The 26,246-nt window shown below is 39.9% G+C and overlaps 1 protein-coding gene across 1 annotated transcript; it reads right to left on the bottom strand.

Annotated features, from left to right (window-relative positions):
• Positions 1-146: 146 nt before the first annotated feature.
• Positions 147-24,620, bottom strand: sfxn5a (sideroflexin 5a). Its single transcript, XM_085143302.1, has 14 exons — positions 23,575-24,620; positions 19,488-19,556; positions 18,362-18,439; positions 17,597-17,623; positions 14,835-14,889; positions 14,302-14,327; positions 14,144-14,197; positions 13,548-13,604; positions 13,362-13,427; positions 11,967-12,057; positions 8,173-8,288; positions 7,860-7,945; positions 3,920-4,037; positions 147-1,938 (listed from the first exon to the last, which is right to left on the bottom strand). The coding sequence occupies exons 1-14, from the start codon at positions 23,620-23,622 to the stop codon at positions 1,861-1,863; spliced, it is 969 nt and encodes a 322-aa protein (XP_084999428.1). The 5' UTR covers positions 23,623-24,620; the 3' UTR covers positions 147-1,860.
• Between the last annotated feature and the right edge of the window lie 1,626 nt (positions 24,621-26,246).

The following is a 26,246-nucleotide window of genomic DNA, read 5'->3' as shown; positions in this document are numbered from 1 at the left end:
AACATAGATTTATTGGATGTAATTAGAAATAAATAAATGCAATATATCACCGTAACCACGTTAAGCATTTTTTATTTTTGTTATTTTATGGCTATTTTATTGTTTTTATTTTAATGTTAAATTAAAAAAATAATAATAAAATAAATTTACTGAATTTCAGTGAGATATTACAAAGCTAGTAAGCAGCTTCTGGTGATGGGACGCCTTGATCCTGCATTATAAACGTCTCAGCTGTTGGATAAGCTCTGGCGGTGGAACAACTCTACTGGACAAACTATGGCACAATTTCTCAAATCACATGATTTTAATGAACTGTGGCCTTCTTAAAAAAAATAATAATAAAAATTCATGACATTTTCCCACAGCTTTTTGATACGCAAATATCAGCCAACAAATATCAATATCGTTCAAGTTCTGTTAAAAAAAAACCAATAACTTTTGATTACCAGTTTATAATCTTGCTCAAAGGTTTCATATACTCACCTACAAGAGACACACAATTGATACCCAACCACACCCCCCGTCTGGATTAATCAGACAGATGCTGATAAATCCACTGTGGATTACAATTTAAATTACTAGCTCAAAAGCTACAACATGGTCCTTTGTAACATCAGATGACATTACAGTTAACAGGCCAGAACTAAATCTAATGACAATAACTTGGTGACAGATGTGTGTCGTTATGAATGGGGTTTTGTTTCCATTTATTCATCTCACCCTGGTTGTGTGCCATAACTCACACCCAGCAACCTCCACTGATCCTGCATGTGGCTTCTTGTTGAATTGTGCAGCCTACTGTGCTGTGTTCCCCCAGCAACCGGGCAAACATACTAATCACACACATCACAGCAAACCATCTTAATACTTTAAGAATGTTTAGATAAATCGAGCATGAATATGTACACAAAGAGAGAGAGAGCTAGAGAGAAGTCCCTGGTTATAAAACTAATAAAAGAAACAATTTGGAAATAAAATCTCACAATTGTGAATTTATTTATGCTTTTGCAATATTTGCTTAATTATAATGTTCTGGCTTTCACTCTGAACCAAAACTGCAACTTTTTCATTATCTGCCATGGTGGTTAGAAACTGTGTCACTCTTTCACTGGAGGAATTTAAAGCTGATAGTGGTCACAGGGAACACTTGGCTCATTGAGATGCAAGGAAACTTAAACAAACACAATCAGGCTGTGTATATATTTGTTGTGCAGACACCAGAGAAACGCAATTCACAGCAGAGCTACTTTAAAAATACATAAATCAGTAGTTGCGAACGTGAGTCACAGCACCCCAAGAGAGCAAAAATAATCATCCAGATTCAAAAAGATTGATCTTGGCTGCTTTCTTATTTCCACTTTGATTGAAATACTTCCAGGTTATAGACATACATCGCCTTGGGTCACAGGAAGGTACTGACTCATATTGAAGGGTCAAAAACAAAAACAAAGGCGGGAAGCATTTGTATCTTCATTTCATTCACAGCTTACTCATTTATTTGTCCAGACATTTTAATTTGCCCATCTTTACATTGATCTATGGTTAGCTGTCTGCTCGTTGTGGAAAAAGCCTCAAGGAACCAAGCAAGCTTATGGGTTTTGTTAGCCTAATTAATCAACCTAACTGGGCTGTTACCCTCAAAATGCACTTGTTTGGCTTTGTCTCCTCGTGTTACATACATATTTTCTTATCACTGTTGCTGCTGATTCTTCGTATCAGCTGTTGTTGTCCAAACGTGTGCTAAAGCCACTGCAGCAGCAGCCAAATTTGACACAATTCATTCCCTGGCAGCGTCGGGGCGGCTCGAGCCACGACGGGCTGCGCGTCCTTTCTTCACATTTCAGTTTTGGTAGCGATCACTCAAAGTCCTTTATTGTATGTCACAATCTTACAGTCGGTTGCCATGGCGATCTCTGGCTCCAGCTGATCTACACTGATCTGTGGGAAACCAAAGCAGGACAGAAAAGGTCAGTAGTGCAAATGGAAATATTTCGCACAAATCGTCAGATATAACAGCTTCGATACAGTATGTGCGTGCTGTATATGCAACCGTATATCGCCGACACGAACCGCTGCATAGAGACTGGAAACTGACTGTAATTCTCAAAGGCTTTAAATGTTCTGTATTTACTGCTAATGTGCAAAAAGAGCCAATTTGCCAGATTAAAGTCTAATTTGAGGTTTGCATCACCTAATATTTGAACCAGAGACAGATGGCTGTTGGAGTTGGAGGCAGAATCCTAATCAGACATCTTGGTAGGTGTGAAATGGGGAAGTGGGACAAATTGAGTAGGCGGGGGGTCCAAGAGAGTGGGGCATTCATGTTGCTTTTTGGGGAGATCTTTTTTTTTTCCCTTTTTTTTCATCTGCTATCCTTGTGAAAGTGCAAAAAGGACTTGTGAGAAGAAGAAAAAAAAAACAGGCCCCTCTGTGGAACTGGAGGCAGCTTTTCACAGGACTGTTGGCGGCACATATGTCTGAAGTTTTTTGCCATATGGCTGTCTGAGCTATTTCAAGTGGTAATTAAATCCTAAACATTTTAAAGCCAGAGCTGGTTGGCTTGTGTCAGCAAGTCATTTGGCAGAGAGGAGACAAAGAGAGAGGGAGATGGAGTGGAAAAACATAATTGTGCCATTGCCGTTTAATGAGTAGAATGATACGTACTGAGGCAATAAGGCTAAAGTTAGATCTCAGCCCGCTAGTCTGGATGGCATCAGTGGAGGTGAATATAGGCAGTGGTGGCTCTGGGCAGATCATAACGGAGCAGGTTGAGTCTCAGAGGGCTGTGCCTCATTAGGACAGCGCTGCTGCACAGCTCAATGGGAAATACTGGAGAGGTCAGGAGACGCTGGTCACCGACATCATCATTCAACCTGAGGCTTTACATTTGCAGCTCTGTGTTTGCAATGAACAACATCTCAGGACTGAGCATGAGCATCCGAGCATTAAGCAGGAGAACAAAAACTGTGCCACCGCAGAGACTCAAACATTCATAATTTAGACACATATGCTCGAACACACGTCCAGCATATCTGCAATTTTAGAAGAACCAATATAAAGCCCTGCTTAAGTCTGCTCTGTTTTATTCAATGTTGAAAAATTACAGCGGGGGTAATGATTATTTGATCTCCTGATGAACTTGTAAGTATGCTCACTTCAAAATAAACGAACTGTCTTTTTTATGGTATTTTCATTTTAATGCAGAGAGAGAATATCACTGGAAGTCAGTCAGTCTCGGTTTGGAGCTCCATGCAAGATCTTGGCTCATAGGATGAGGATGATCATGAGAACGGTGGTGGATCAGCACAAAACTACACCGGAGGAGGTTGTTAATGATCTGAAGGCAGTTGGGACCACGGTCACCAAGAACACCATTGATAACACAGTTCCAAAAAGTCTCCCTGCTTACAAAGGCACATGCACAAGCCAGTGAACATCTAAATGATTCAGAGAAGGCTTGGGAGAAAGCGCTGTGGTCAGGTCAAATCAAAATCAAGCTCTGTGGCATCAACTCAACCTTCCGTCTTTGGAGGAAGAGAAATGCAGAGTATGACCCAAAGAACATCATCCCCACAGTCAAGGTGGAAACATTATGCTTTGGGGCTATTTTTCTGCGTAGTTTACAAGACGACTTCCTCAGTACCGTAAAATCTTGCCTGAGAACCTCCTTCTCTCAGCCCAGAACACTAAAATTAAATTGTGTCATGGATGGATCTTCCATCAGACCTCAAAACATACCCCCAAGGCAACAAGCAAGTGACTCTGGTTGATAGTTCGTCTCTCTCAATTAAAATAAAACGACCATAAAGATTAGCCTGTTCACTTCTTTGTTAGCAAACTTACAAATTTAGCAGGGGATCAAATAGTTATGTCTCCAACTGCATGCTCCTTAAGAGAAAAAGAATTGGGCATGAAGTACCTGCGACATCTGTGGAAACAAACTGATGGCAAGCGGCAGAGCCAGGCCGAAGGCAGCGAGACACACGAGACTGTGGACAGGCAGGACGAGCCGCTTTTGTCTCTGCAGGAGAGGGAGCCTGACGGGAAACAGAGAAGAAGAAACAAGTCAGTTGTCAGCCATACACCCAGACCATGGGCAAAAGCAACAGGTTCTCACACACAACACAGTGCAACATAGCCTGGGCTGCATATATAGTCAACAAACACACATGTGCTATGAGTGTTTAGGGACCAACCAGCTACACATATTAAAATAAAGGTGAATAAAAGCTGGATCATCTTGTTATATTTATAATCTTCTGTTGAAAACTTTAGGTTCTGGCCAGGGTCCCAGCAAAATGTGCTTAAGAAAGGAACATGACAAACACCCCAAGACATTGACGGAGTCTCCAACCCTGTTCAGGTGCCAGTCAGCACAAGACCTATGCAGCGCTAGGCAGGCTACTTTTCCACACCATTCATCACCGAAGTCAATTCAGTGCAGTTAAGCTAAATAAAGTCATTTGTCAGGACCTGATAAAACTCACGTGGATCAGCAGGTGAGCAGATCAAAACATTTTGATTTCACACACACTATCAGCTGTCCACTCCGTCGTTACACACGTTTAGCTTAAACAAGCCTTTAATCACCGTTTATGCAGTTAAAACTGAACTGCATGATCCTTTACTAACGTTTTGCAAAAGGTTTCAAAAATGTATTCCCATGAGCTAAAGAAAACAATATGCATGTTAATTTTTTTTAAGGGCATTTAATAAATCGAACGAATGAAATATGTTTCTCCTCGCTCTCCTCGCTAACCCTCCACTAGGATAATCCCCCTCTACATTGAGCGGGACAGCGAAGCTCAGCAGGAGCTTGAGAAAGAGCCGCTCTGTCTCTCCACCGCTAGCGACGCCTCTCCCCCTAACGAGGAGAGCTACTGCCTAATGAGGGAGCTCATTAACACATATGGCTGCCATGGTTTAATTAGGCTCCGTGCACACGCACGCACGCGCATACACACACACACGCGGAAAACTGCATTTTTAACAAAAAAAAAGTCAATGGGAGAAAAGCTGCAAGGTATGTGAGACGTGACAGGAACTTGGATTCGGGCTCATGTGCAAAATTTAAAAACTCTTTTTGCTTTGAAACCAACCAAAATCGGGGATATCATTTAATGTAATACTGCATTCACGGGATCTGACTATAACCTGGCTAGTGGCCATATTTTGGTCAAGGTCTTACCCAGGTTGAACTGTTTACATGGACCTGTGTCTCCCTGTTACCATGATCTAACTGGCTGTTAGACTATCCCCTGCTGACCTGTGGTGAAACGCAGCACTAGATGATGATGGAGGAAAAAAAAAAAAAAAAAAAACAGCATCATAATCAAACTTAATATTGTTAGTCGTTCTACTTCTAACCAAGTGCATTACTGTGAAATGAAACAGCAAATAAAAGCATCAGAAATTAACACATAATCAACTACAACCGTTTCCCCCCTTTAATGTGGATTTCTAGATTACTAAATCTAGGATATCATATTTATATTGTTTATTTTTATTATACAAGTGAGATTGCCCAAAATGTGCCCAAATGTGTTCCCATTTATTAAAACTGAATTCCTAAAAGCCAAACGGTTCATTTTTATTCACTCGTTCGCTTCTGCCGAGCCATCGTTTGATTTATTTTGACATGTTGGCCAGTTAGAGCAGAAAGAAGCGTGCAAACATGTGTCAAGAGGGGTTGTGTAATACAGACTTTTCACAAAGGTTACAAAAAAAGGAAAAGATAATGGTGAGCATGTCTATTTTTAGCCATATTTTTGGTGTCATATTTCAATATGAAAGAGCCTTAACATGGCCAGTTTTGACCATTGTGTTTATCTAAACAGTCTCGCTACTGCTACTGCAGAAAATATACTATCATTTATATTATCAAATTGTTATAAATAATACCTGACTTAGAATTTAAATGCTGAAACAGTAAACCTGACTCTGAATCAGGTAACCTGGGTATCTTACACCAAATGGAAATTCCCATTGCAGATTAATGTAGTCTGGGACTTAAATAAATAAACAGATGAAAGTCCAGAATTCACTGCACCCCCTCACAGCTACTGAAGCACATGAAAGCCAGAACCTGCAGTCACTCCCCGTGTATCTGTTCTCAGCAGTGTAATCCATCACTGAGGGGCCGCCCGGCGACGTGTCTCCGTCCCCTTGTTCTCGCTCCATTGAGAGCCAGTGAAGGCGAGCTGATGTGGAGGACGGCTGAGCAGCGCTGCGGCCAACCCTCTGAGATCTACGCTCACCCCACCGCTGCTTTCTCTCTCGCTCACGGTTCAGTCATTCAGCTGCCAGGAATCCCAAACACACCTGGGCAGTCGGCCCCACCGACTGAGCCCGCCCACTCTGAGAGGTCTAGACAAGTGCTGTCAAGGATCTGCAGAGACGGCTGCATTCCTCGCTGCACCACAGGCACAGCCGCGCCATCGATCAACGGGCATCTGCATAAACACCCTTTGTCATTAAGGCACCGTTACCGTCGTCGCACACAACGCTGAACCAGTAGAGCTGATGTGCAGTATCGAATCAGAATTAAACAACAGCCGAGTAGATAACGAGAGAATCGCAAATATTCTTTTCTTTTACAAAAATTGGACGGCTTTATAATTAATTTGTGGTAATTTAATTAGAAGACAGCTGGATCCTTGAATTCTTCTAACTCATGAAACTTTCACCTCCTTCATTACCGCCATAACAGCATAATTAGCCTCTTTAAAAAATAGTTTATGGAGTTTGATAAAGACAGCGATTCTCTCCATTAAAACTTAATTAAATTAGTTATTTTCCTGCTGCAAACACTGGCTGTTTGGTCTTCTTTTCCTAAAAAAAAACTATTCATATCAAAATGAAATGCATATTAAGGGATGCATTTAAAGTACAGAGCACAACCTCACTACTTGTACAGACAACAGAGGTCAACTTCAGCAGTTCCAACAGAAACAATCTACAGAAAGTTAAAAGCATAAAAAGCCAGAGGAGTCAACTTTCCAGTGAAAGGAAGAGATCAGTCTCCATTGAAAGTCAAGATTATATTTTCATTTGAAGACATTGCAGAGAATTCTTTCTTTGATCAGGGACAGTGTGGTTCTTCTACTGTTATCCCGTTTTTGTGGATATAAAAGCGATGGATCTCAACAGCACACTTTAAGACAGACGATAAAGAATCAGAAAATCCAAACATCTAAATGGCATCAACATCTTTCTGCCTTCAGTCGACCGATACATTCACAGGATAGCTTTATTAGGTGCACCTATCGGTGCTAGTATCGGGTTGGTTCCTGTTTTGCCTTCAGAATGGTCTTAATTCTTCATGGCAGAGATTCAACAAGATGCTGGAAACATTCCAGACGTATTGACATGACAGCATCACACAGGTGCTGCAGATTAGGCAGCTGCATGTCCGAAATGCAAATATCCCATTCATATTCAAGAAGCCAGTCTGAGATGATTTGAGCTTTGGGTTATCCTCCTGGATCCTGGGAACGGGAAGGTCATCAACAATACTGCTGTGTAGGCTGTGGCTTTTAAACAACGCTCAACTGGTGCTAAGTCTGCCAAGAAAACACCCCACATACCATTACACCACCACCAGCCTGAAACGTTTATATAAGGCAGGTGGGATCCTACCATCCGAAAGCTGTAGCAGGAATTGATTGGCACTGAAATAGCAGCAGATCAGCTGTTTCTGAAATACTCGGAGTGGCCTCTGCATCATCAAGAATCATTTCTCTTAACAATTCTGATGCTGGATTTGAACTTCTGCAGGGCGTCTTGTGTTAAACAGCAGCTGAACAGGTGGAAGCACAGATAGTTACATTGGCTAAACTAAGTGGAGAAGTGTTTCTTACTTTTCCAGTGCAGACATGATCAGGGGAGGAAGCACCAGGATTGGCATGGGCATGACTACTCTGGTCAGGGCTGTCTCCAAGAGAGCCTGCATAAGAAAACATAAACCAGGAATATTAAAAAATACAAATAAATTTGCTTTGAATCTGGGAAACAATGCGATCATTTAAGTGTTTAAATGCACGAATACTGATGTGTGAAAGCAAAACACTTAAACTTTAAATTGTTTGCCATTTAAAAGCATGATAGTGCATATGTTGCTGAACAGCAATACCAATAACATGATCCATTTAATTTTCAGAGCTGAGGACATACATGCCTGGCAGCTACTCTTGATGTTCCCACCACGTTGCCGTTGTTGTCGAGCACGCTGATGCCCTCCGACAGCTCAGAGTGTCTCATGAGCACCACGTTGCAGACATTTGCACTCGCTGTGAAGACAGAAGAATGTTTTTTAAGAGGGAAACGTGCCACTGCCACTAGGAATGTAACATACAGTCATATTTCCAGACAGTGACAAGTTGGGTGGGGTTTTATTTTGGCTCTGTAACTCAGCTCAGTGGGTTTGGAATGAGGAAATCGTGATGTTATGGATAGAGATAGAAAAGGTTTCTTTTAAAAAGCAATTTTTAAATAGCCCCACCGTTTTGACAGCCTTAAAAGTTATCAGTCTACTAACTGATAAACAGGTTTTCTATGAAGACGCCCACTGGAAAAGGGAGGTTTGATTTCCTTTTATAAGTCCTATAAGGATGAAGGACTAAACTTTCTTTGTTCTGAACTGCACGGATGGATTCAGAAGTTGCACATATTCTTTTTCAAGATGTAAACGCCACATCAGAGTCCCGTGATTATTAAATATTTGCTCAAAAATAATGAGGCATCTTGGCTCTAAGGATGGTAATATCAGTCAGTGGGTCATATGGCTGGTCCACCACTTTGATGAAATTCACAGTGACTAACCTCTGGCGCTGACTTTTCCTCTCGGATTTCTACGAGCGTGACCTTTTGTTTTCTTGTGAAATATATTTAAAAATCTGGACTGACATTAAATTTACTACAGACCCTGATGCACTACAATAACTTTGATGAGCCTTTAACTTTTTATCATGAAGTGAAAAATCACCATTTGTCCAAAATGTTGTAATGTAAGAATCAGCATAAAACTAACTATAGAACTGGCAGCAAGGCAGTAAAACTGTAAGGACACTCAGCTGCCAACAAGAAATAATACTTTAACACACAGATTGATTAAAAAAAAGAAACTTATAATACCCGCACATAATGTTTCTTTCAAATTATATCATATAAGGCTCGAGTCATCACTTATTTGTTTCTTTTTTGCTAGAAAAATAGGAAATAACTGCAGTGTGTGCATGCAAACACGTGCAAATATACACAGAAATACAGTATATTAGGCAAAAACAGAGTTTGTACAATTCTAATAACATTTAAAAGTCAGTATTTGGTGTGACCTCATTTATTCTCCAACACAGGCTGAACTCTCTTAGGCACTCTCCCCACTGACTGTAGCCCCAAAGCTTGGCAGAGCCTCCGCCGTGCTTCACAGATGGCTACAGACACTCACTGTTGTACTTTTCTCTCGATCTCCTCCGTCCACACTGACAATGACTTGAATCAGAGTTAAAAATTGCTTTCATCACTCCATAAGACCTGTTGCCACCAACTTTCAGTCCAGTTCTTGTTCAGTTTGTCATACTTCAGCCTGTTCTCCTTGTTTACTTCCCATAAGAACAATGACAGCCACCCTTCTTTCACTGACACGTGGATCAGCTGACGCGTTGGCTGTATCACTCAGCTCCTGTGTGAACCCTTTGCTGGATTTTTTCCAATTTCTTAAGGACATAATTTTCAGATACTGTTAATCTGTAGACATTTTTTTTAGGCCTGTCACAGTTTCCTCAAATTTTTTGAAGTCACACTGCACGCCATGCTGCAATAAGGCCAAGTTGTTGACTCTCTGGTAATCACCTATTACTCAAGACCGCTTTTAAAAGATATAAAGAAATGAAGTGTGGCTCAAGACTTGCACAAGACTATTCTTTCAAATGAAATAACCTATTAACTACATTAACTCAAGGATTGGCACTAGACCTATAATACAGATAAATAATTTATGTTTGCATATTTACATTAAATATCTACAACTGCGTGTTATTTGCAACACAATAATGTTAGATGAGCAGCCTATCATTGATCTACAGTCCATTTTAACACATCAGGATATGCAATTAGGTCAGAAAACACCACAGCTTGTTCCCTCCTGTATGGAAAATCATCTCTTGTAAAAGAAGCTAACAGGCTGAACTGACATTGTTATGAAAACTCCAAACTGCCAATTACCGCCGCTGAGTGTCCCTGTGGAAGACACTGAACTGCTGTTTACTCTTCTCACTCCTCAAATGAAGAACATTATTGCCATGTCACTTGTGTCGGCGTTCAGAAAACTGAAGCCGTGCCTCTGCGAGACTCTGACACACACAACAGTCCGATCACAGAGAACAGAATCACGAAGGCTGGCAGGTTGACAAACAGCGGCGTTGCTTCCCTCTGATTATTCACGAAAACTAAAATGAACACAAATGTATGTTAATATAGATTAACCTTTCTTCTTGACTCTAATAGGAATAAGACAAACTCATTTTAGAGAGTTTAGTGGTGCTGCCCCGAGCCTTTTTAATTTAAGACAACAGCGTTCAGAGTTATCTCTACTAAAGGCCGCAGGGCTGCCAGGTCGCTTTGTGAGGGGAATTCAATTGACTGAGCAAATAACTCTTTTTACCTATAAGGGATTTTTTTTTACCCAGACCAGTTAATAATAAAAAGGGACAGACAGGGTTTTGGCGAGGAACAAACACGAACAAACACTACAGTTAAATAGAAACTCTTAAATACATAAATAAAAGCATCAAAGTAATTACTAAATTAAATTGATAAATGCAAAATCTGCGCAGCTTAATGTTGAAATATCTGCCTGTCATTTGTAATTATTTAAAATAATTACATTTGTGTACATTTTAATCATCATCTCATAACTGGTGGTACACGCACAGAAATACATCCAAGAATTTTTTTTCGTACATAATTACTTTCTAAATATCACAAATAATGACAAATAAGACAACAAATAATTAACCCCCTAAATTTCTGCCAGCGTGGCTTTCCCTCCAGTTAAGGTCTTCATAATCTAATTGAATGACAGGCCGCCGCTTGATTAGGTTATTACAAATAAATCTAGCCTTAAGTAAGCAAACAAAATCAAATGGGCGAAAATTCAAACGGCCCTTTGCTTTCGTTCGCTTCAATTAGCCATTTTAATTACCTCTTATATTGGCCTAGCAAAACAACAACAGGAACAACAATGAACAAACAGAAATCAGGTAAATGAGGCCTTGACATAGACGCCACTTTAAGGGTAATTATCCAATTTGTTTGCGGCAGCAGAGTTCTAACAAGCAGCCAATTACCAGGCAAAGGCTGCGCTGTAGAAACCTGTTGATTTAATTAGAAGAACCGCCATGGTAAGGAAAGGGGGTGGGGGGGTGGGGGGTGGGGGGTGGCAAGCAAACAATTTAATTATGAGCCAGCAGCCCGGGGCATTCTGGGACACGGGTCTATACCCCTGGGTGTGATTGTGTTTGCGGGAGAGTGGCATGAAAATCAGCTTTGTGGCTGCACACACAAAGCCGGCTGTCAACGCGACGGTAAGCCTGCAGAGAGGAGAGCGGGCGGAGGGGAGCGGCGTGAAACAAAAATCGCTCTATTTAGCTTTCATACAGGGAATTATTGTGATCACAAAACAGCTTAAATAAAAAGGTATAATATATCAAGAGCAAGGAAAAGAAAACAATCAGCTTGTGTGTGCGTTTTTTTAAAATATACCTTTTAATAGCAATTATTGCAGAGCTGTTAGCCAAAGGCGTTTCATTTGTTTCTATAAAACCCCCAATTGTTTTTATTACTATTACTAAAAAAATATCTAAGCTATGACATTTACTTTAAATGTCCATCATAATAAAGTCCTAGGCTTAACCCTTCTCTGTCCCACGAGAAGCTCACCTGACTTTTTACATTTTTATTTAACTTACCCACTGCTGGGAAGGGGATGAACCTCTGCACCAAAAGCCTGGTGGTTGGGCTGAAGCGGCTCGCTCTCTGGATTAAAACGTTTAACCCAACCTGAAGATAAACCAGACACAGATGATATGATCAGACACTGTGTGTTTGAAAAGCCAGCATAGAAAATTTGGAATTCAGAGCTCTTTCTTACAAAGGGGTTGAGAAGAGCACGAGAACAGCCACCACCAGGCTTAAACATACAAGCATCAGAAAAAGGATCACTGGGAGAAAGTGGACTAAAATTATGGGCAATGTGTTTAAACATTTGATGGACGTAACTTTGCAGTGTTTTAACATTTCAGATTGGTGCATTCAAAAGGCTATATGCGCTCAAATAACACACCACCACGCCACTTCATCCTCCAGCTCCCTCTAGCCCTGCGGGGGGTCGTCACCAGAGCGGACGTTTAATTGGAGCGTGCCTGCCCCCCTCCAGGGATGTCGTACCAAACTCCAGACACCCCGCAATTTCTTTCTGTGCTTGCTGCCATTGTCAAGCCTGAGGGCATCAGCCGGATGAACACCCAGCAGGACCAGTAATTGGCTTGGTTGGAGCTCCTTGTCCACACTAAGGGTTGTGTCAGGCAGGTGTGTGAACGGGTATTACGCCCCTATGACATTTTATTCTGTGATGACATAGAGGTAAGAAGAGAGGTTCAAGTGATTGGGATATTATGAAGTCTGCTTTTTTATAGTTATGGTGATATCCACCTTATTTGAATTTTTGCCATTTTGGATATTTGGTGTTTAACTTAAGAAGTAATGCGGTGAAAGACCACATGCTGAAACTGCACAGAAGCCCAGATTACCAATATTTTCTTCTGGTTATCAAGGTGGTTACAGGAACCCTTCGTTTAGTGTATGTAACAGACAAATTAATAAATAATCTGCAAAAAAAAAAAAAAAGTCTGATTGGACATTTTTTTGCCATCTGTGGGTAATGAAGGGATTACAAAGACCTGCTTCCATACATTGTTCCTAGTTTCAGTGAATTATCAGTTAACCTGATGGATCCTTAGATGTTGAATGAGACTAATACTACTATTTGGTGATTTTCAAAGTCCTTTATAATGGCCGATATAATCATAGATTTGTTTCAGACACAGCACATACACAGATCCCGCAAATAGTTGTTAATGAGTCTTCAGTCCACAACAAATCATGGATTTCTCATTTACATTACTTGGATCAGCTGGTTGTTGGGTTTGTGGTGTTCCAAACATTTGTTGGCCAGCAGGGAAGTTGCACTGTTTTGGTAGAAAAACTATGCAACATCAACACTCATGCCAAGGTTGAAGGCTTTACTTTTTTGGTTTTTCCTTTATCAATCAACACAAGTCAACACAAGATTTGCTGGGACTTACAGCAATGGACACTGCACTGGTAACCGCCCCAAGGTATCCCTGCAGGAACTTGGAAGCTGGAGCTGGCTAAAGTGGCAGAAAACAAGAGGAGACAACATTATAAAAGCACTTTAGCTGAGCAACAAAAAAAGCCATTTGTAATGTGTGTAGTAATGGGCCAGCTGGGATACCATGCAGGTACAGTACCTTGGAGGCATTGCGGTTGCTGTAGTTAACACAGGCATTGTGACTTTGGTTCAACCACTGCCATACAAAGGAGAGGAAAGTGAAAAGTATAGAAAGATGTAATAAACTGCGATAATAATAAGTTTCATTCAAGGTGATTCTCCTGTGCATTTAAAATCAGCTAAAAGAAGCATCTTAACCTACAGGCTCAGCCACTGGCTCTATCAAGCATACAGCAGAATCAGTGACAGAAGAGACTCCGTTATTTAAACAGTGGCAGCCTCTGTCTCACACCACCCGGATTTCTTATAATTAATTCTTAATTTATTCTATTCATTATTGTTTCTGCTTTTGTTAAAGCATTTTCCATTAATCCCACAGCTTTACAACTGATCATTCTTAGTTTTATCAAAACAAAATCACTAACATGGCAAATCATGATGGATGCAATGATTTATAATAATGGATGGTAATATATTGTCACATAAATAGTCAACACTTGCTCATTCGTTGTTTTTCTTGAGGCACTACCTACAGCATATGTGCCATCTTTACAAAGTGAAGTAATTTAGAAAACCAAACTTGTACTACGCCAGAGATGAATTTCGAAGAAATACCTGCCAGAAGACGGTAGACGCGAGTGTTTGATTAGGGAGAAGGAGGCCAACAACCTGCAAAGAAAGAAAGGAAAATTTCATAAAGGAAAATCAATAAATTATTATTATTTGTAACATTGGTACTGTTTGAGTGTGTGCTTTATGAAAACCACTCTTACCACTGGTGTGCCAAACGGGATAAAACCTGGTAAAAGATGATGAGTATTACCACTCTTACAATTTCGCCTCTACCCTTTTTCTCAGATTTACTATAAATCTATTCTTTTGTGCAGAAATGTCCAAGCCCTTCAAAAAACACTGTTCTCTTCTTTCTAACTTTGGATCATGAGGCCAGTTCCTATTGGTCTGACATTCATGTGGTATGTTGGTCCTAACATGTTAACTGCTTCTGTCCTTTCCTTCTTTTCTTTGTTCTCACTTCCACTACGGTCATCCTACAAAAAAGGGTGCTTTCAAACTGAACCAAAGTGCTAGCATTTGCTTCTTCACAAACCCCAAGTAGATCTCTGTCAGCACAGCAGAGAGGTTTTAATCAGCGCCCAGCTGAGCGTGACCTTTTCCAGGCCTGAGACAACCTGAAGAGCCCTGTTGAGCCATGACAGTCTCTAAGGTGAAGACGCCTCTGTATTGGACCACTTAAAAGCCCCGAGATTCCCCTCCACTCCAAAGTTTCCACTCTTAGATACGCTACCTGACATCCGAAAAGGCATGAGGATCTTCTCCCCTGTGTCGGGGTGGATGATGGCCTGTAATAAGTGCATAATGATAACAATCAGACAGTAATGAGCACCGAATAATTTGGGTTAAGTCAGTTCATATGACTTATAAAGAGAGTACTGCTGTGAAAATAACTAAAAGAAAGTTACTGCTCAGGGTATTTAATATTAACTTGAATATATAAAAACCACTGAAAAAATGGTTTCAAATCAATTGATTAACCAGTTATTGCTAATCTACTTATTTATTTACATCACTCAATTATATTTGAGGAACAATGCATTGCACTTGGGGAGCTTTTGAAAAATAACCTTACTTCTTTGACAAATATAACAGTTTGACATTTTGCTAAAACGAAAAGTAATTCAACAAAAGTTTGTTATCTTCACAAGTAAAAGAAAAATAGTGACTGAGTTGTCGGATACAGTATGATAACGCTTTGAAGCAAGCCAAAGGTATTCACCACAGAAAAAGCTCCCTTTAAGAAGCTAAACATGCTAATGCTAACGTAAAATACTTGGAATAACAATACGCTGATGCATAAAAGTACAAACACCAGTGTCATTACCAATTGTGGGGTGCCGTAGAAACCAAACCCTAACACTTAACACAATATGTACAACAAATCTAATTTCTGTTATGGTTTGGGTAGCGAGAGCTATCGTTTTTAGCATGCTAGCATGCTATCATCTTCTAATTTATATTAAAACACAAAGTAAAGTTGAACCAGGCAGTTTTCATGGACAGTTAAGGGATGTCTAGTGAATGAAATTTATCCTGCAGACTGCCTGCACACACTGTCAGCTGAATGTACGAACTGGTTGCAACCACATCCAAAGGCTTGATTAACTCCCCCGAAACAGGGAGCAAATTTTAACAGCAGTCTATTCAGCTAGACTAAGGTACGAGGCATTTTCAAGGTTTACCTTCTCATCTACCACACAAGAAAGCATTTGATCAGTTTCAGATTCATTCTACAACATTACAACAACTTAACCAGACCGTCAAAGTGATAAAGAACCACAGGAAGGACCGGCAACATTAGGTAAGGCCACCATAGAGCCATGATTCCAGTGTCACTGAGTGAATCTTGGATGACATAAAGCAGCCAAAATGAACTATGGCAGGTATTTCTAGACAAATAGGAGACTAACTTTAAAAAGCCCATTTACTTTTAAATGATTTTAGAAGGATTGTGGGATGTTTTTTGTCAATTCTACACAAATATTCAAGCAAGTACACCAGACATTATCCCGTCAGTTTGCTATTCCCACAAGTAGATAAGACAGATGATGTGTCTTTCCCCCACTGCCTTAACAGTGATCAAATCTGCAGATTGGAAAAGAACGAAAGCGATTACACTGCTTCCTCAGGCTCATGGAGCCAAGCTTCAGCTTGTAAAAGACCTCGTAGGTACATATGATAGATATACCACTATCATGGCTGAATATAGATTTTCCTCTTAGTCTTGAATGAACTTGGGATGCAGTAAGAAAAATCTGGAGACTAGTTTAAACTATAATGATCTAACAAACTACACAAAGAGTTCTAGGTCTTTAACACTCAGAAAGAGTATAAACCTTAGAAGCACATAAATAAGGAAAGCACCATGCTGAAGGATAGGTCGGTTTTGGGGAGTTTTGGCAGTTGACAACCCTGAAACCCTGCAGGAGCACCAACTGTTGGATGTTCTCATACAAAAACAAACCTGGACGTAAGCCAGCCTTCAGTGTTCATATGGAGCCCAGTTTGAGCCGGATTTGGTTTCATTCCTGCAGAGTGTGAAATTGTTTATGTAGACTGAACTGCATATCCTACACATGAAATGGAAGCAATAGCAACCATAATGATAAAAGAAGAGTTACTTACTTAAGATTTGTCTTAACAGCCCTTTATACACACATTAAACCTGACCCAAAGACAAGTTTATGTCGACAAAATACATACTTTAACGCAAAGTCCACTGCATCCCATCCGTGGTTTTGAAAATTAGTTCTAAAGATGAGAGGATACTTTTGGTTCATCTGCATTTAGAGTGTTTGATTAGATCCTTAAATACACATTTTAGTGTCGAGTTCAATATGAGCAAAAACTGAGATGTGACGGCTTTTCATTTTTAATTTTCCAATGAAAATGCACATTTTAAATAAATAAGGTGGACGTGGTAAGTCATAGGATTTAAACAGCATCTAAATTAAAGAAATGCCAAACAAAGTACAAAACTAATTTCACAGTGCTGACATTGCACTTAAAAATACATTCATTAAATAATTCATCAATTCATTACATTAATTAAGTTTTATTTAGGTGAGGCATAAATATCAAACATATAAATCTCTGGCAGTGTTGGACGTTGGCAGTTTGTAAATAGATATTAAAACTTTAAATAATTTTCTCCCACTTTAACCGGCTGCACCTGTAGTTCAACGACTGTCAGCCGTCTTGCAGAGCTGGCACTTCCAGCTAATTAACACTGGAGGTAAAACCGCTCGCCTGCTTCAGTGTCTAATTTTAATGTAGTTACTTCAACATGGAAGCCTTTTTTTAATGTTGTTTTTGTACACTCTTTGGTATATTTGCAGTATAAGCACGTAACACCAGTCAAACCTTACCCGCTTCGAATGATGAATGAGTGTTTCACTTAGATCGGACTCAATAATGACATTATATAGAGATGGATCGCATTTAATCTGCTTCTCTTAATAGACAAAGTAAGCAAAAACAGAGAAATCTTACCTGCTTTATTTTCTGGGCTTGCCAAAGCTGTAAAATAAAATAAATAAGAAAAAGTAGAAAGTCTTTCAATGCTTCTGCGTTTAATTGGGATAGTTTGTCTGTCTGCAATATAGTTTCCAAATTTAATATGTAAAAGAAAATTAAATAATAAATTACATTAAAAAAATGATGAAATTTCATTTATTATATTTTGCAATTATTAACAGGACTGTACGGTTAATAATACTGTTGAAATTAAATGAATTAAAATGACTAAATTTGGTTTATTTTTACAATTAAAATTGTTTGTAGTACATCAGCTATTGTAAAGCAGTAGACTTGAAAAGAACAGATATTTCAAATTTAAATATTTCATCTGAACGTTTAAACAATTAAAAGTATTGATTGTAAATACCTCCTTAGATAAAATAGATGGTTAAGTATATTCACAGAGTCTGCTTCACAGAGAAATTACTGTACAACAAATAACGAATACGTTGCTTCAACAGTGTAAATAAAAACAAATTATTAAAATGTTGCAACAATATAAACTTTGTTCATACCATAAATATTTCCCTGGCACAAACATTAAAGCAGCTATTTTTGATTTAGCATTCAAAGGCCGGTTAGTGCCTGCAGTGCACAGATAATCCACTCAAGGGCAGGAGACACATGTCAGACTGCACAGAAGAGGCTTTTCAGAAAGGTTTGCATCGTCTTTCAGATGCTGAATTCTCACAAACTGATGTTGATGTGAGTTTTCAACTCAAGCTGACGCATATTTACCTGAGCATCCGTCACTCCCAGAGGCAGAGTTCCTTGCTTGAAATGGTCAAGCAGCTCGACGCACTCCCGCAGCCGTTTCTGATGTGACGGAACATGAAAGTCAATAAAATATGAAACCAAGTCTGGCCACTCTCGCCTCTATGTCAGCTTAGATGTGTATTTGCCCTCCTGCTATTTAAGTCTAGGCCTCAATGTGTGATAATTATGTTTTACTAAAACCTCCGTGCTGATTTTCATGTGACAAATGAGTTCCCTAAAAGGTAATGAGGAGCTTACTGTGGTGTGATCATTGTCTAATATGGAGGAAAATACAAGGTCATGAGGACCAATTTGTTCTAATGAGCTCGCCATCTGTGTGTGTATGTGTGTTCACGTTTCTGTAATTGTGCGTGTCAGTGTTAGCCGTGCACTTTTTTTTGTTTTACTGTATGCACAGGAGGTCATGTGTGCGTGCGACCGAAGGCAAATCAGGGCTGTCCCTGTTCCACTGTCTGCATTAGGGGCAAGTTGAGGCGATGCCTGGCCCAGCAAGGTGTCATGTGTATCAGTGTGGGTGTGGGTGAGTGTCTAAGCATATGCACTTTCCACCCCTCCCAGCAGCCCCATATGTCCACACCTCATCACATCCCGGGAGGTACTGCAGCTATTAGTGCCACCAAAGAACCCACTAACAGCTTCATTACCCAGAGCACTAGAGCTGTGATGGCTCCATGAGCAAAATTACCACAACACAACCAAGAACTGTGGAAATGTTGCAATGAGCAGAGCAGCCTAACATTTACAGAGAATATCCTGTAACCTAAAGGTGGCACATTTGCTGGCAGTAGCTGAGAATCCTTCATTTTAAGTATACCTTTGAGGTTTTCTTCCTTTAATTCAACACCTCCTTCAGTAAATTTTGGCTAATGTTGAATCCCACAAGATTATTGTGCTGCCGTTTTAGCCCAGCTAGGAAACCACTGCGGTTATATAAAACCTGACTTCTCTAAAGATCACCGTCACAGATCATCTGATGGAGTTTAATGTCATTTGTATGCAGATATTGTGATACTGTGGCTAACTTGGTAAATAAGCAGCCCCGATAGGTCGCATGTGATCCGTGTAACAAATCCAAAGGTTTGTTTACCTCTGTCACAAAGAGCGTGCTGGGGTCAATCACGTCCAAGAAGTGCCTGAACCGGCCAAAAAACGTGCTCTGAGAGACAAACGAGATGCACATTCATTCATTCATATACAAAGCAATTGTTAGCAATATTGTTTTTTTATTTAAAGACCAAACATTAAACTGCAGATGCAACTTTAAATATATAATCAGTGGAAAAATCCTGATCTGGAATGAATAAGTTCAAAAACTCCAACTTTCCACCCAGTCTGCATATAAATTGTTGATCAATTACATGCAGCCAATTCATGATTATGAATCGAGAGCCATGGAGATTCCAGCTGTCGCCCAGTAAACAGCAATATTACCCCTGCCAGCTGTTTAAACACGCCAGGTGGAGCCTCCTCATTAATGCCAGAGACAAACTGTTTTCTATCTGCATCTTTTGCACACCCGAAACTACTCACACCGTTTTGCAATTAATTCTAATAATGACTGTGCCAGAAATACCTTTCGAGAATTTATTCATAACCGAGCATAAGGAATAATTTAGGGGAATCAGCGACGCGCCACGCAGCCTCGGAAGCCTCCTATCCCTCCCTAACTGGAGTTTAATTACACTAACTGCTAATTTGGATGAAAATCTGGTATCTGACTCACTGCTGTGCCTCGTGACTTCCTGAACATATGGATGGTTTGTACAAACATGGCACAGGGGAAAAGTTGTTAAATCTGGTACATTCAATTACTCACCAGTGCCACTCCAGTTTGACCAGTTTGAGTCGATACTCGAGTGGAACAGAGGGGACTTGTCTCAGCTTTACTGGAAGGGTAACAGGGGCTTAATCTTATCATTATGTTGTATCAGATCCTAATTTATGAAGACGCAGCCTTTTGAGTTGGTTTCCACATTTCAGCTTCGTCTGAAATTCCACTTTCAATGGAGTAAACTTAACAGTTTTTATACAAGAAAATTCAAAAAAATATTTCCATACAATAACTTCACACTATCAAAATAGGGAATGCTGGAAATTCAATTTTTCCACAGTTCATGCCATACCGTTATACCGGAGTACAGATGGAGACTTATAACACCTAGCCATTACAGAAGGCTAAACCTCCCCAACTTAGACCAATAGAGTTGGAGTTAAATGCAAATCACCTCAGTGATGGTTAAAAAACTATGAAAGCACAGAAATTAAAGCTACCAAAACAAATAACCATCCTCTGGAACAAGAGATTGGGCTTTGGGCTTTTTCAGGCCGTTGTCGTAAACCCTACAGAAAATTCCCAGCAAACCAGTACTTTCTAAAATACTCAGACCAGCTCACCTGGCACTCAAATCACCGTTCGTCCTCATTCTGAAAATTAGTTTATGAGTAGAGACCATGCCTACATAGCAAAATGCATGTGGGCGAATCACATATTTATGTTGACCAGCAGTTGGACCTAATAAAGAGGCTGGTGAGTGTATACATCTTATGTCTTATGTTCTTCTTTTTAATTTTTACCGACTCAATATATTTGTGTACAAAAATACCATAAATTGCTGTAAATGTATATTTATAGCAGACTAAAAAGTGTATTAGGTACACACAATAAATCTTCATTTTCTGTTAAAACTTTACCGATTCACCTGGGCGATGGTTTTTATTACGTGTGGCTTGTGGTGCTGAACCGCTATACTCCATATAGAGAGCCGTTTATGACATTTGTCTCATTTATCTAAATGAGGCATATAAAAAGTCAGACACCAAAAGAAGGTCGTACAGTTCAAACTGATAAAGTAATAAACATTTCTCTGAAAGAGCCTCGAAGGTGCAGGATTGTGTGTATTCGCTTTTGAGGACACTAGGGTTGAAATATAAAAGGCTAACATAAGATGGAATAAAAGCATATCTCATGGGATACCTGTATGATAACAGCTGACCTGCATATTTTCTGTTAGCACATACAGTGATGGTCAAAAAGCATTTGAACAACAACACAGTATTTTGCAGTTTTAGCTCTGTGTGCCTCCACAGTGGATTTAAAATCAAGCAATCAAGGAACTATTTAACAATTACAGATATTTTTCAGGAGCTAAAAGCTTGTTGGATCAACATAATTTGAAATAAAATGACTGTTTTTAATACTTGGATGAAAATCCTTTGCAGTCAGTGACTTTCTGAAGTCTAGAATCATTGAAAAATATTCAGTGTCTCTGACTCGCTGCTTTCGATGATTTTCTGCACTGTAAATCGCTTTCTGATCAGTTTTGCAGCATTTGTGCCGAATCGGAGCACAGAGTATAACATTCAATTCAATTCAATTTTATTTATATAGCGCCAAATCACAACAAATGTCGCCTCAAGGCGCTTCATAGATACAGAGAAAAGCCCAACAATCATATGACCCCCTATGAGCAAGCACTTTGGCGACAGTGGGAAGGAAAAAACTCCCTTTTAACAGGAAGAAACCTCCGGCAGAACCAGGCTCAGGGAGGGGCGGCCATCTGCTGCGACCGGTTGGGGTGAGAGAAGGAAGACAGGATAAAAGACATGCTGTGGAAGAGAGACAGAGATTAATAACAGATACGATTCAATACAGAGAGGTCTGTTAATACATAGTGAGTGAGAAAGGTGACTGGAAAGGAAAAACTCAATGCATCATGGGAATCCCCCGGCAGCCTACATCTATTGCAGCATAACTAAGGGAGGATTCAGGGTCACCTGGTCCAGCCCTAACTATATGCTTTAGCAAAAAGGAAAGTTTTAAGCCTAATCTTAAAAGTAGAGATAGTGTCTGTCTCCTGAATCCAAACTCGAAGCTGGTTCCACAGAAGAGGGGCCTGAAAACTGAAGGCTCTCCCTCCCATTCTACTTTTAAATACTCCAGGAACAACAAGTAGGCCTGCAGAGTGGGAGCGAAGTGCTCTAATAGGGTGATATGGTACTACAAGGTCATTAAGATAAGATGGGGCCTGATTATTTAAGACCTTGTATGTGAGGAGCAGGATTTTGAATTCAATTCTGGATTTAACAGGAAGCCAATGAAGGGAAGCCAAAACAGGAGAAATATGCTCTCTCTTTCTAGTCCCTGTCAGGACTCTTGCTGCAGCATTTTGGATTAACTGAAGGCTTTTCAGTGAGTTTTTTGGACATCCTGATAATAATGAATTGCAGTAGTCTAGCCTGGAAGTAATAAATGCATGAACTAGTTTTTCAGCATCACTCTGAGACAGGATATTTCTAATTTTAGAGATGTTGCGCAAATGGAAGAACGCAGTCTTACATATTTGTTTAATATGTGCGTTGAAAGGACATATCCTGGTCAAAAATGACTCCAAGGTTCCTCACAGTGTTACTGGAGGCCAAGGTAATGCCATCCAGAGTAAGAATCTGGTTAGATACCATATTTCTAAGCTTTTCAGCGCCGAGTACATCCTGCTACTTTTATCAGCAGTCACGTCATCAGTAAGCACTAGTGACCCGGTTCCTCTGGCAAGCATACATGACCATGCCATAACATTGCCTCCACCCTGATTGACAGATAATGAGGCATGTTTATCTCCTTCTCCATACTTTTCCCTCCCTGCACACTGTAGTACAAATTCATCTTGGTTTCACCTGTACAATGATTGACACCAACCACTGAGCAGTTATTTATTAAACCCCTTGAATAGAAGCTGGAAGTCTTGACCTTAATCACATCTTGATTTTAAGTCAAGAGGTGGTGTGCAGAGGCTAAACTACAAAAAACTGCGTCGCTGTCCAAACATTTATGGACCTAGCTGCATATTACAGATTTTTACAAGTTTACCTTTGCTCTTGTGATGCGTTCAATGCCCAACTACAGCTAAAGCCTTTGGGATACAGCTTTAAAAGTCACAAGGTTTCACCTAAAGTTGTGGTATGACTTTCATTTCAAAAGCGCAATAAGCTATGATATGGTATAACGGTCCTGATATGGGTTTAAGAATCCGCATGCGGGACAGCGCATCTAACCACACACACGCATAAACACGCTGACACGGTGAGTGGGTGTGGTCTGTTTGCCACGCAAATTATGTCCAAAAAGTATATTTTGTTACAAGTGTATCTGTTTATGATCAGATAAAAACTGCAAGTACCTGGTCGAAACGAGACTTGCCATACTGGAAGGGCGGATATTCAGACATGCTGCTTCAAATCACCGCCAGCCCTCTTCTTCTCTGAGATTATTAAATGTTGCTTATTTCTTTCTCACCCTCCAACTAACTTTTACAGCTGTGGGACTGCCGTCAAACAGTCAGCTGGCCAGGTTGCACTGTTGGAAATGTAGTTTTTCCGGTCTGCTTCGCTGACAGGATGTGGCTTTACATCCCTTTACAGGATGACTACATTTCCCAGAAGAGCTTGCATTGTTTTCGCCTCTTTTAAAGCGGGAGGTTAATGTTTAAAGACCTGCACTGGGTTTGGAGTACAACGGTTAAAAAGAGAAATGCTCTTGGTGAGTGCGAGGATAACATACCCCCTAGTGGTGCTTCTGAGGAGCAAACAGTAGCAGCTTGCATTATACAAATGTGCAACAGGGTAACCCAGCAGGAGTTGGGTTTGGTTTGTAAATTTGAGTTCAAAGTATATGATGTCATGACACACGTGGTTTTTAGAAATTATGCATGCTTAAAATTGCTGGTTACTATGCAGTATTCAGAAGAATATCAGTCCTGGAGGTGTGTGAGAGCGTGTACAAAGGATAATAAAACTGCAGGAAAAGATTCAAATAGGATATAAAAAATGTTATTGTTAATAGTGAAGAAGACTAATGACTTCAGTGTTCTAGTGTAAAGGCTACGAGAGGTATTGTGAAATCTCCAATAAGATTTCAGCTCCATCTTTTCAGTGTTTTAAGAAGGTGGAACTAATAAAGGCATGACAAATGGGTGAAATCATGTGTATAATATGAGCCCAGTCACTGTCGGTGAAAGGTGAAAGACAGAGTTCAACATGACATAGCAAGATCACTTGTTTTAATATATCACATTTTATTCAGTTACTACTTTGAAGAATATGCTCAATCTAAAAGAGTCAAACTAGTTAAAGAACTACCTGAATGTCAGGAACATCTATAACACTGCTGTTTTAGCAGCTTGGAATTGGATGCAAAATTGTAAAAAAAAAACCAGAGTGAAAGATTCTGAGTGTTTTTTTAAACAACCAGTGAAAATATGGAAAGAAATAATTACCAGAAAACATACGGTGAGCAAGAAACACAAAATATTCTTTATTAAATATACAAAATTTGTGAAACAGAATTGCATCACGGATTGTAAACTTTCCAATCTTACATACTACCTCAAGCACATTCCACCAGCTACACAGTTGAGGAGAAAAATACAATCAGTTTAAACTGAAATGCAAAAAAACCCAAAAAACAAAACCTCTGTAAAATGGAAGACGTGAAAGAGGATGTGCCGAGTCACACGTAATGTGCAGTCTCTACAGTCATCTATGCAACTCGATTTTGCAATCACACAGCAGGACTGAGACGACGGGATAGGTCCGGATGCTTGTGTATGCTCGTGTATGCTTTGAGCTCACTGGCTAGTTATCTGTCGTGACGTTAAAAGTAGGCCGAGTGCTTAAATCACGGAGCGATTAGAAAGTGCAGTACGGTGTAAAGAAGATCTAACTATACCGATATCAGACAGACAGGTACAGTTTTATTCTGACAGTTAAGTAGTGCAAGAACATCCACGAATGCTGTTAAAAGTGGCATCATATCAGAATACTTTATGGTGTATCACTCTGCTCCATAGATTAAGTTTCAAGGCTTATTTTTAAATAAATATGTACACACTATATTTTTGGCATTTCACAGGAAATCACTGTTTCTACTCATTTTCTATTGTTATGCATACATTGTACTTTTGTGCAGCAGTGACCTAAACATAAACAATATCAAAACAAAGCATTAGAAGAGTTTAAAAAAAAACAGAGAGAACAGAAAAATATCAGTGAACAGATGGCTTTTCTTTCTCAAAACCTGCCTCGGGCCCCGACAAGTTCAAACAAGTGCTCGATTCTCAATGAACACCGAAAAACAAAAATAAGGCAGCATTTGGCATTTCAATACGGCATATATGCTGTAGAACGCGGTATATATCCCTTTGTAACACCTGAAAGCTGTAGCGATATGTGTGCTTGAGCAGAAGCATATGTGACACCCAAGACACTGAGGGAGGGAAGTCAAGTACCAGCATGTCGCAGGCATCTTCTCCTTAACGTGGTGTCGAGAACGCACATGTGGGAAGGCAGAAGCATGAGATCAAATAGCTGGGATGGCTGATCCTGATACTGACTGGATACTGAGTGATACTGTCTTCACCTGATAACACTGTGACCCATGCTAGAATCAGTTAGCTTATGTGGCTGAGCGTAACATGCCCAAAGAACGGAAAGAAGAAAAGAGGAAAAAAAAGAGGACGGAACAAGCAAATAAATGGGTGAAAGAAAAAGAAGAAAACACCATTCACTTGCTGGCTAAGAACACTTTTGAACATTCAAAGGCTACAATCAGTTCCCAGTAATGTCCACGTGACAAAGGCTGAAATCTGCTCATTTGGTTTGTAGTTTCAAAAACGAGTCAGAGCACTCGGTACTTATCAGGGAACATTAGTAGAGTCTTAATCCAAAACCAAACACACACGCAGACGCACACGCACAGACACACACTCTAGAAATAGTAGCACGACTCAAACGTTGCAGAAAGCCACACCAAAAGAAACACATCAGTGGTTTTGCACATTTTTTTTATCATGAA

The sequence above is a fragment of the Neolamprologus multifasciatus genome, chromosome 19 (genome assembly GCF_963576455.1).
Source record: "Neolamprologus multifasciatus chromosome 19, fNeoMul1.2, whole genome shotgun sequence".
Classification (NCBI taxonomy): Eukaryota; Metazoa; Chordata; class Actinopteri; order Cichliformes; family Cichlidae; genus Neolamprologus; species Neolamprologus multifasciatus.
The sequence above is the reverse complement of the archived record's forward strand: the minus strand, read 5'-3'. Positions and strand labels throughout refer to the sequence as shown.

Bases quoted from the DNA above. Each gene is read 5' to 3' on its own strand.
- sfxn5a (XM_085143302.1), bottom strand. From the start codon at position 23,622: ATGTCTGAATATCCGCCCTTCCAGTATGGCAAGTCTCGTTTCGACCAG. The intron at 18,440-19,487 runs GTAAACAAACCT...CCGTCACATCAG, and splicing joins GCACGCTCTTTGTGACAGAG to AAACGGCTGCGGGAGTGCGT. The intron at 8,289-11,966 runs GTAAGTTAAATA...CTGTCTTCACAG, and splicing joins CATCCCCTTCCCAGCAGTGG to CGAGTGCAAATGTCTGCAAC.